This window comes from Mesitornis unicolor, unplaced genomic scaffold, assembly GCF_000695765.1.
Source record: "Mesitornis unicolor isolate BGI_N332 unplaced genomic scaffold, ASM69576v1 scaffold9867, whole genome shotgun sequence".
Taxonomy (NCBI): Eukaryota; Metazoa; Chordata; class Aves; order Mesitornithiformes; family Mesitornithidae; genus Mesitornis; species Mesitornis unicolor.
Window position 1 is genome coordinate 4,813 of NW_010194318.1, and position 11,171 is coordinate 15,983.

An 11,171-nucleotide genomic window follows, 5' to 3' on the forward strand; every position below is an offset into this window, starting at 1 on the left:
TTTGCTCTTTGAGGAGTAGAACTGGGCTTAAACCATGATACTGAGAATGAGTATCTGTTACTTGGCTTCTTTCTCATGCCTTAGTGTTGATTTCATGGATGTCACTGATAAACGTTGCCCTGTTTTTTTAATGCTGGTAGGGCTTTGCTGGGAGGGAGAGACACCCTACAGGTGGCTTGGGAGATGGTAAGCAAAAGGATGTTATACCATGGCCTCATTACTCTTTTACTCATCTGGGGATGAGTTCCAGCTATGTGTCTTAAATTTTTTGAGTTCTTAGTTATTATCTAGTGATGAAAACTCATATGAAGGGCTACGTTGAAAAAGTACACGCCACTTACAGTGGGATAAATATCACTATTGGATATCAATCAACAAGGTCACTATCTGAGCACAAGCACTGAGGTTGTGTTAAAGAACCATTGGCTTTCTTTTTTTTCTTGTCCACTAGAGTGCTGGGCATTTGCTTTACGAAAGGCACATAAGCTTCTACACCTGGAGATTAAATTGTTTATATTGTGGATAGGCACTACAATCTTAGCAACCAGATTACAGGCACAAAACTCTGAGCTACTTAGAAGAGAGACTAACAACACAGAGGGCCAGGCTTAGTGCCACTGCTGAGGAAAGGCTAGCAACCATTAAGAACAGACAGATATTCACCCTGCATTACCCTGCTGTGACCATCACAACCTGCAGCACAAAAATGCACTGAGAAATGGCAGGAAAAAACCTGTGTCTGTGATACTGCAGTGAATACCTGTACTCGTTTTTACTTGGGAAACTGAAGCTTTTATCTTCTCCTCTCAATTGCTCACAATCTTGTATTTTTTTTTTCTAATGGAATTATTCTTCTATGAAGACTGTGGCAGGGCAAAAAAACACTGAAAATCTATCTGCCTTTGCTTTAGCTTTTTAACCTGGTTTTGCCTGCCTACTCTTCCAGGAGACGACTACTATGACAGATCCTTCAGTGATGGATCACCTGACACGACTGAAACTCAAACTCCTAGAAAAGGTAAGGTAGTAACTCTGCAGTGCTCGCCTTTGCTCTGCTTTTTGGTCTTGCATGTTTAAGCATTAACATTGTATTTTAAATAATTATGTTTCTACTGAAATACAAAAAGGCTCTGAAGCCAATTGAGAACTATTTTCTTTGTGCAAGCAGAGACAGAGCAGTGTGCGGTGGTGCTAAAGTTACTATCACATCCTTAAAACGGTGGTGCTAAAGTTACTATCACATCCTTAAATAACATTGTACAAGTTTGCATGGATCTACAGCAGATTAAAAATAGAGTTAAAGTGACTGTGATCTTATGAGAGATAAGACTGCACCAGTTAGTGCAAAACCAGTTTGAGTTGTATCAGGCAAAGTTTAGAAGTAAATTTTGAGTAAGGATTACCTCAGAATGTTTTAAGGCGATTTAATTTCTTCTATTTTGTCTACTTTTACAGAAGATACATTGTCTGATGAATCCTGGGCAGACTGGAAACATAGAACACAGTAGCTCTTTGTTTTGACTGGACATGCTAATACACCCAGGGTTCTCCACTCAGCCCTGTCCCTCCACCCTCAGCACATCTGACATCCACTACTGTGGATCTTCTGCTTCAGTGTCCTCTAGAAGCCACTTTCAGAGTTACCTGAAAGGAAAAACAATTTGTCTGGAGATGTGAATGCTGCAAGTGGCATCAAACCTGTTTCCATGGTGAAGACTCTTCTTCTTAGTTGCAGAAGCCGTTTGAAGGAAAGCTTTCACCAGTGTGAAACCATGCAGAACCAAGAGCCTATACATAAGTGAAAGGTCTCTAATTTCTGAGCAACGGGGAGCAACAAGGGCCTAAGGAGCACAGAGTTGAGCACAATAACACAGCCAGCAGGGCAGGGGCGTGGCCAGCCATCCCCAAAGCGAGGCAGGCAGGGCAGAGCTAGAGATGGTGGCCAGGATGATTCAAAAGTCTAGATCTATCTAACAAGATCGTTGTGATAGGGCAGGCCCAAGGCCAACCTGGGAAGTGTCTGCAGGTTGAGATCAGGGTCAAAAGGATCCATGGCCAGTCACAGGCATGGCTGTGGTTGGACTGCAGAGTAGTGCTCATCCAGTATAGTTCAAGTATGAACTGAAGACCTAGAGTTGAGATTAAAGGGACTCCTGGGTACATGAGCAGCAGGTGTGGATGGAAGCCCCAGGTGAGGCTGGCCAGGGCCATCTAGGCCTATTAGTGCACCTGATACCCAAAACTGTCTGGCATGAGATCCAGCTCTAATGGACTAAATGATGTACAAGTATCCTGATTCACCATGCTATCAATTTCTAGGTCTGGGATAGCCTGGCCAGCTGGAAACACTACTATTCTATTACCATAACTAGATTTGCAGTGAGATATTTCATACTTCTGTGAGTATTTCTTGTAGCACTCACTGGCTGTGATTTAACAGTGAAGAAGCACCGCTTGTCTCCACTTCTGCTTTATTTCCTCCATCCCAAACCTATGCCTGTAAGGTAGGGCTGGAAATTGTTGTGAGCTTTGCTGCCTGACTCATAACCAGTTCTTGTTGTGGTTCTACCAACAGAGACTAGAAAATGAACAGGAGAAGCTAGAGAAGATGGAGTCACCTCTCCCAGTTGCAAGTAAAAGAGAAGCATTTGTTCTAATTACAGACTTGATATGGAAAGGGCTTAGTGATGTTCTCGGGCATGAGTTCCTCTGCAGGTCACTCTGGATGATCATAACTCTACCCTAAAAGCTGGGAGGGGCCTCTGTGTGCTCAGTGGTTGGGCTCTGTCTTGGCTTCTGTGACACAGACATGTCCCGTCTGGCGAGCAGGAGGGAGACTCTGAACTTGAGTCAGTGCTGACCCAGCTCAGCCTGGGTATCTAAATCTGTACGCAGTCCTGGGGATTGGAAGCAGCAAAAATGCAAGCTGCAGTGCAGCTCGTGCAGTTATGTCAGTGTGTATATGAGTCTCAGTCCTAGCCAAGCTGGTGAATCTTAGCAGCTTTGATGCGAGGAGAACAGGCTTGCTATATTGTGCAGCTATCTTCATTTTATCTTTTTAATTTCTTCAACTGTTTTTTTGGGGAGTTTGGGTTTTTTTTTTACAAAGGGAAATGATCAGCCAGCCAAGCTCTGACTGAAGAATGATCTCCTGCCCAGGTGTCCTCTCCAGCCTCTCAGCTGCAGATGCTGGTTCAGCTGGAGCAAACTACTGGTGTCCTAGAACCCATACCTAGGAGTGCCCCTCTGTTGCAGTCCAGCTGTGTGCTTGGCTTTGCTGATCCTGAAAAGGAGTTGTTAGCATGGTTGTGTGTCTCTGAGGGATGCAGGCAGGAGAAACATTTCACTACTACTGCTTTGCACCTTTGAAGCTGACCAATGCAGCCTTGTGCAGACAAAAACATGGTTTCCAGTGTAAAAAAAATGTGGCTCAGCTTATGAAACAAATGATTGGTCTTGAGGACAACGTTGATAAAAGCTGGGAAACCCTTTTACCAGGATCCTGACTTTGGTTTGGGCAGAGAGGTCAGGAATCCCAGCATGCTTATGAAACTTCCAAAGTTTAGGCAATTGTCTATAAAAGCGAGCAACCCAGCTAAAAGTTGATAAATAAGGGAGTTGAAAATTACTCGTGTCTATCAAAGCCTTTCAAAGACTGCTGTGGCATTTCACGTACAAGCAGTGTGTTCCCTTCAACAACACTCCCATGGAAGCTACGCATGCTATGTGCAGTGTGCTCATTTCTTTGAATGGCACATGCAGTGTTTACTATTATATCATCCATGGATTAAAGGGTACCAGTAGAAGAGCAGTATTATTTCTAGATTGGGCTCTGGGCTCATATCCACTGAGCTGATACACAAATAGTTGGAAACTTTCAATGTTCTGGCCAAAAATTCAAAATCCCTTTAACAACTTACAGTTTCAAAATGTGAAGCAATGCTTTTCAGAACAGATGCCAGGCATGCCTCCAATGTATCTGAAAACATTTGTTCTTATTTTAATTTCAAGCGAAGTCAAACTCAGCTGTATGTGGGAAGAACTGAAAAGGAAGTTGATTCAGAACAAAAAAGAAACAGAAAAGCTGACATTAAAAACCGAGTTTGTTTTGATAAGTCACAACAAACGTTTTTTACACTTTGCACAGTCATCCTCTGCATCTACAGGGCAAATCTAGAAAATTTCAGGCTGAGATGAGTTTCTAAGCCAGGAGGTTAAAAGGGGACCTTGGAGTATAGTCTGAAAAGTTGTTTTTCAGAGATGATGCATTGCCTTTGTAGACCTGCTCAACAGCTGTGTCTCTGTGTGGCTTAAAGTCATTATCCGTTTGTGGATTTGACAAAAGTAGCCTAAAGCCTTTTGTGGAAGAAGTCAAGCTATCTTATAACACATTTTCCAAAACTAATCTCGTACTATAGATGCTATAATAGCTCTGTCTTTGTGATCCTTTGAGAAGTTAATGCACTTTTCTTCCTTCAGGGAACAGGCATGAGGATATGCTCCAAAGTGCCCTAAGGCGAAGGAAGGATCTTCTGCAGGAGCTTAGGGTAAGAGTGCTCCATGTGTTCTCTGTGGACAGAAACAACAGAAAGGGACAGGTCATCAGTACATCCATTGCCGATGTAGATTCAGTTCTTTCCTGTTCTTCAGTCCTGGGCAGCATTCCTTCCCCTGGTAGTTTGGATCATAGAGGCTGGATCCCTGACCAGGGAGAGCGGCCAGAGAACAGAATGTCTCTCCTCACTGCAGGTAATGATGCTTGCACCCACTTCAGTTAGTTGGTGGGTTGATTCTGTTTTTCCTGAATTGCTGTATCATGAGCTCTCTGGGGTAGTGCCAACATGCAAAGAAGATTTGTAGATGGCCACAGCCATTAACAAAACATTTTCCCAAGCTTTTGACAGTTTGTTCTTCACTTTTTTTTACATTCCTTTTTGCTTGCACTGAAAACTGTATGGCTTTGTGATATATGGGAAGAAAATCTTTCTTTATACTTGTGCAGGCACCAGTAGAGTGCTTCCCTGCGTGAAGCTGTCACTCGTGGTCTGTCTGTCAGACACACCAGTGCTGGACCTTTCTGCAGCAGAATTTTGGCGAGCAAGGCTGCGTCCTGCTGTGGGCTCCCAAGGGCTAATCCCATTTAGCCCAGAGAACATAACAATACTGCCTGCCTTTCTGTGACCAGGTTTTCTTTAGGCAGATACTTCATTTTGCAGGAGCAACACCTTTTGGAAGAACTTTCACAGCCCCCGGCACCAGCTGGAGGACACAGTCATAGCCATAGAGCTGCCCCACCACATGTCTACCAGATACCTTTTCCAGCTCCCCAGGTGGAGTCACCAAGGATTATCCAGCAGACAGTAAGGATCCTTTCTCCCAGGAAACTCTGCTAGCGCTGCGCGGGTCTGAGACAACAACTACAGCCAGAGGGGCTTGGGGGCTGCATGGAGATGCTCATCCCATTGAAGAAAGATATGCCTCTTGCTGTGTATGGGGCCCTTACTGCCCTAGGCAAAATCTAAGGGAAATCGTATTGCAAATAAGGCACAAAATTAGCAGTGTGGATGATTTACCATAGGAAAGAGGTAGCAAGAGGAGTGGGAGGATTGCCCACACTTTGGCCTGGCTGTTCAGCCAGTTTCCAATGCACATCACTGTCTTCTCACCCAGCCCACAACCTCAACAGCTTCTGCACAAGGATCTCATGGGAGACAATGTCTAAAGCCTTAATGAAGTCCAGACAGATGATACCCACTGCTCTCCCCTCTCAAAGATGAGGAAACTGGCCAAAATCAACCTAAACTTCTCCATTTTCCTTTCTCTTTCAGATGCCACCTCAGCCTGCCACCATCATTCAGCAGTTACCTCAGCCGCCCCCACTGATCACGCAGATCCCTCCTGCCCAGCCTTTTGCACCCTCCCACTCTGGAAGCATTAAAGAAGGTAATGTACCCTCCATCTAGCAGCCAGCTCAGAAAGGGCAAGCAAGGTGGCATGGCAAGTGGAAGGGGGCATGGGACGGCGTCCAAGCTAGTTAGTGACGTGCTGTTTCACAAATGGGCTACTGTGGGAAGTGCAGTCCATAAATGGACTAGGTACTCTCTCTGAAAAGCTTTCAGACACACTCTTATTGCTAAAACTGAAGAAAAGGGGACTACAAACTCAGCAAAACCAAGTTAAACTGCCAGGGAAGCTTGAGAAAGCAAAATAGCACAACGCAAGGCACTGCATAATATTAACAAGGTCAAACTCATGCGCATGGATGATTCCAAAATTAACGAGCAGGCTGCTAAAATGTGTTTTTATTCTTTTATTCCCTCTTAACCTGCAGTTCAAACTCCTGAGGACAATACAGGCTTTTATTATCCCCTGTGTTTGGAAACAAGACAGAACAGCTGACAGCACTGTTCCAAATATAGTGAAATGCCAATAAAAAGAGTTTGTTTCTAAACATAGGTGGATCCTACTGTGAAATAATACATGAACAAAACTCTGGGATGACATCCCTGGCTTCAATCAAAGGTTTCTTCATCCCACAGAGAAATCCTCAGTCATGAAATGGCAGTATTTCTCAGCTCTTTCTTCATCTGTCTGGATTTTTGAATCAGAGTTTATTAACATAAACAAAACAGTCCCAATTCATTCAGACTTTTCTGAAGCTGAGCCTCCTTCCCTCCTTCCTTCCCCTGCCAAGAAAATTAGTTCCACTGCACAGCTCCTTTGTGATTAGGACCCAGAGATTGTGGTAAGTAGATTTGATGCACATGCAATGGACTCTCAAGGTGGCACTGCAATATCACATAACGTTGAGGAAACCTCTCACAGGGAAAGCAGTGATCAAGCTGAATCAATGGAGAGTGCTGTAAGAAGCTGGTCCATGCTGGAGCAAGTGCTCAGCTCTTCTCCAGCCTGTCAGTCAGCATAGCCAGAGGGGAGGGCTTATAGGGAAACTAATGGACTAAAGGTGCTCAACAACAGCTTTCTTGTAGAAGGGAGGAGAAACTGGAGAGCTGGTCTGAATAGCCTTATTCATAGACATTAATTTTGCAATGCCTGGGCAAATAATGCTAATATTCTTCACCTGTCCCTTTCAGCTGCTATGTCTTGGTCACAGTGACCAGTCTGTATGCTGGAGAGATGCCTCTGCTGCTTTTGAGTTGCTGATAAAGCTCTTCCTTTCTTCCCTGGGGCGACCTCTTCCCAGATATGGTGGAGATGATGCTGATGCAGAATGCTCAGATGCACCAGATCATCATGCAGAACATGATGCTGAAGGCTCTGCCGCCGATGGCGTTCACACAGCCTGCTGGAGCCAGATCTGCCCTTCAGCACGCACAGCAGGTAGCAACACTGGGGTCTGAAGGGCATCCTTCACAGGATGATCAAAAAGGCAATGGTTGATCTCCTGGGGAGGGTACAGGGCCTGGATAAAATGTGCATGAAGCCTGGGATGTTTAACAGCTGTGGGCATCTTCAAATCCACTGCACCACATGTCTGTCACTGAGCAGAGCACAGTCTGCCTCTTCACCATGATGAGCACGGTGACAGGACTCAACAGAACAACATCTCCTCCACAAGTGCAATCTGGATTCAGTCCAGCTCTGAAAATTATCTGGCCTGTCCAGTTGAACCACTAACAGACTATGTGTGGAAGACATCTACACAGGGCATCTGCTGCTGCAGGTCCACTTGCTGCAAACAGCAGGGCAATAGTTGAGTCACCATCTCTGGAGGTATTTAAAAGATGGGTAGATGAGGTGCTTAGATACACAGTTTAGTAGTGGACAGATTATGGTTGGCCTCAATGATCTTGTAGGTCTTTTCCAATGGAATGTTTCTATGATTTCTGTTAGGAATCCGGTAAAATTTGACCTGTCAGTTTCAAATGGGCTAAAGGTGAAGCACAGATTTCATTGTTGTACTTGGAGCTCCCCTGCTCTAGTTCCTGTCTCACTGAAAATCAGTGGCCCCTGAGCCACTGATCTTTGAGGACAAATCTTTGAGATATTTTGGTGTGCAGATCCCTCTAGGGATTTTTCCAGAATGTGTCCAGTGCCTGACAAGAGGTAGGTAGTTTTGAACATATCCTTAGATGCCCAATTCCTAAGCTATTTTTAACAAGGTCATATAGCTCCCTAGTGTTCTTAAGTGCTTTGGAAAAATGTATTTCTAGTGTCTACTCTGTAGCATTTATTACCTAAGAAGCAAGGACAGTTGATCTCTGGGGAGGAGAGGATGTCCCAGTGTTGTGAAAACTTCTCCTGTACTTTTTTTATCCCTCCATTTTCAGACTATGTCTTTTCCCTGTGCTGTAAGAAAGGTTTCTTCTCTTCTTCTCAGATGTTAAGGTTGTCGGGTGCTGAGAAAGTAACTCCCACGCTACTGCAGTCCTTGCCCAGCTCACTTGCACCTTTCCTACATGCTATTTGCAAAAGCAATAAATGGCTTAAAAATCCCGCAAGCCCCCCAGGTTTAATAGAGGGGCAGGAAACGCAGTCCTCCTCCCAGGCCCATGGTGTGGCCTGGAGTGAGCTGAGGGGTTTTTGCACCTGTTGAGACCAAATGTCTGCCACGGACACAAAGCTTCCAATAGCAGCTGCTATCTCTCACATTTTGGGGCGCTGGCATCCAAGGAGGCCTCCCGCAGCTCAGGGGGTTTGTCAGTCATCGTCCAAGGATGGACTTGCTGTGGAAATGGTAGGCAGTGCTGACTCTTCTTCATGTCAGTGCTGCACTGAGTGCTGCCTCAGACAGAAGTCTTTTTCTATTTTCCTTAAGCTTTGCAGTTTCTGATTTTGAATACTCTTTCCACCCTGCTGTGAGGGAGGTGTCTGGGGAAGACAGGGGTGCAGGGAGAGCCAGCAGACTAATCTGCAGTTTTGTGTGGAGGACTTCGTGTCTAAGGGAAGTCAGCAGAGGAAGAGTGTGTGTACCCACCTTCTTCCCCGGGTCATCCTATCACTATGTGTTTCCCTGATGTAGACTGGTGGGATAAGTGGGGATAGTGGGGTCTGAATAGTGCCTCTGAATATCTAAAATCACCGAGTGTTTGCTGGACCTTCTGTGCTGCAGCCTGCAAAACCCATCTCCAGACACATGCTGAAGGGCTTCTTTACCAAGAGGTGGCCAAGTGGGAATCTAGCCCCTCAGCCATGGAGAACATGGGAACATGGAGACACAGGTTTCACAAATTGTCCTTTCTCTCTCTCCAACAAGGACCTGCAGTTTGCTGCTCCCCTGACTGTGAGAGCAGACAGGCCCAGGCCATCTGCGGTGCACCACCACCACCACTACCCTCCCACAGGCCTGCTCCCAGTGCCCCAAGGGGGCTTCCCATCCACATCCACAGCGCATCACTGGACTGGCAGCACACTCTCTGCTCTGCCTACGTAAGTAAACAGCCAGCCGCATCATGAACTTTTAGCCCTTCCTTCTTGCACAGCTAGGGAAGCAAGGTAGACCAGACAACCCCATGCCTTCATGATTCTTCACTAAGGCCAGTCCTTAGTATTGTCTTTAACACAACAATGGGATTGAGATGGGTTAAGTGATGATTTGATAACACTCAATCTTATAACTTGAGTAATTAACTCTTCCTTACTGTGGAATAAACATGAGGATCAGACAAGGTCTGCAGATGATACCAAACTGTGTCCCTGCCACACAGAGCCAACACCCAGCAATGCTGCCTGGCTCTGCTCTGCAGTGGCTCCTGTCCTGGGTTTTGGATCTCCCTGTGAACACAGCAGACACCTGCTAAACAAGGGCTTCATGTGTTTTACATTTGGGTTAAGGTTCTCAGTAGGATTTATGTTCTTAAAACACTGAAGAGACATTTACTTATCAGAAATTCCTGGAAAAAAAATCCCACCACCAGTCGCTAAAATAAATGGTACAAAGGGAGAGGAGTACTCAGAAATAAAGCTTTGTGATAAGTCTGTGCTTGCAGCTGGGGTGCTTTTCTCAAGTGCAGGAATGGATGGACTTCTCCCCAGACTGCCCCCAGGTCTGTAGAGCCCTTGGCAGAGGTCAGGACCTGGCTCCTCCTGCGGCATCTGCCTTCCCTTCTATCTCTGAGTTTGTCCTGATTGGTTTTCTAGGTGTGAGCAGATCACACCCGGAACTAGTGTTTGAACTGGTCTGCTCACACAAATGCCAGTGGCAGGAGGGGCCTTGGGCAAGGACCTGACCCAAGAGAGAGCAGTGGTCTTGCCGAGTACATCAGGAGGGGAAAGCAAGAAAGTAGGCATGGAAGCAGGGGTGCTAGGAAGTTCTTAAATGACAAGGCTAGTAAAGAAAAGCACATTGCTAGAGCACGGTGGGATAGCTGGGGACTTTGGTATGGGGACTCACTGTTGCATTGGTCAGAACACAGCTTGTATTTCTGTGCGATGGCCCTTTCAAAGCCTTAGTGAACAGAAGGACAGAATGGAGGCAGCAGCATCCTCAGGCGTGGGTGACTTGCTGGCAAGTATATTTCTATGGCTCTCTTTAACACAGGATTTGAATTCCTGAACAGATTATTTGCCTAATGGGATTATAAGGGATAAACATTTCTACCCCTTTCCCTTTTACATGGGTTTGTATTCTGTACTGGTAAAGATCTCTTGGCTCCTTCCAGAATCAGTGCAATTTTGCATTAATCAGCAAAGGAAGATTTTATCATGGCTTTTAAGCTGTCTTCTTCCTTTTCTTCAGCTATATTCCACCATGAATTATGAGATCTGACACATCTACGTTGTCCTTTTGCAGCTACAGCAAGCATGCACTGTTGGCTGTTACCAAACAATTTTTCTTGTTGCAGGTGGCCCACACAGTGACAGTTTATGTTCCTCTGCAAGTGGACCACTGCATGGCTGAGGTCAACTTGTACTTGAAGAGTTCCTAAGTAATTTGACTGATTGACAGCCTAATGTCTGCATGACTGCACATTGTTGGTACCAGAAGTGAGTGGGAGAAAGACTGCAGATGTTCAGAACAAATGTACCATGCACCTGCGGTCTGCTCACCCATTTCTGTTACTTCAGTCATTTCCTCTCATCTTTCAAGCCCAGACCAGCCACAAGCAATCACCACCTTCTTTGCCTTCTCTTCACAGAACCAAGAAAACCCATCCCAAAGTGTCTTGCAGGCCTGGCAGCCCACAGCAGCCCCTGAGCATGAAATAATC

General features: G+C 45.5%; 1 protein-coding gene across 1 annotated transcript; it reads left to right on the forward strand.

Annotated features, from left to right (window-relative positions):
- Positions 1-958: 958 nt before the first annotated feature.
- LOC104543202 (chromosome unknown open reading frame, human C21orf58) lies at positions 959-10,821 on the forward strand. The gene is made up of 8 exons (XM_010187752.1): positions 959-1,018; positions 2,576-2,633; positions 4,480-4,547; positions 5,217-5,360; positions 5,829-5,943; positions 7,205-7,341; positions 9,218-9,390; positions 10,806-10,821. The coding sequence occupies exons 1-8, from the start codon at positions 959-961 to the stop codon at positions 10,819-10,821; spliced, it is 771 nt and encodes a 256-aa protein (XP_010186054.1).
- Positions 10,822-11,171: the final 350 nt, after the last annotated feature.

What these genes read in the sequence shown, in the direction of transcription:
- LOC104543202 (XM_010187752.1), top strand. Translation starts at nt 959, where the DNA reads ATGACAGATCCTTCAGTGATGGATCACCTGACACGACTGAAACTCAAA. An exon ending in AACTCAAACTCCTAGAAAAG is followed by an intron (nt 1,019 to 2,575) that starts GTAAGGTAGTAA and finishes TTCTACCAACAG; the next exon opens with AGACTAGAAAATGAACAGGA. An exon ending in CTCTGGAAGCATTAAAGAAG is followed by an intron (nt 5,944 to 7,204) that starts GTAATGTACCCT and finishes ACCTCTTCCCAG; the next exon opens with ATATGGTGGAGATGATGCTG.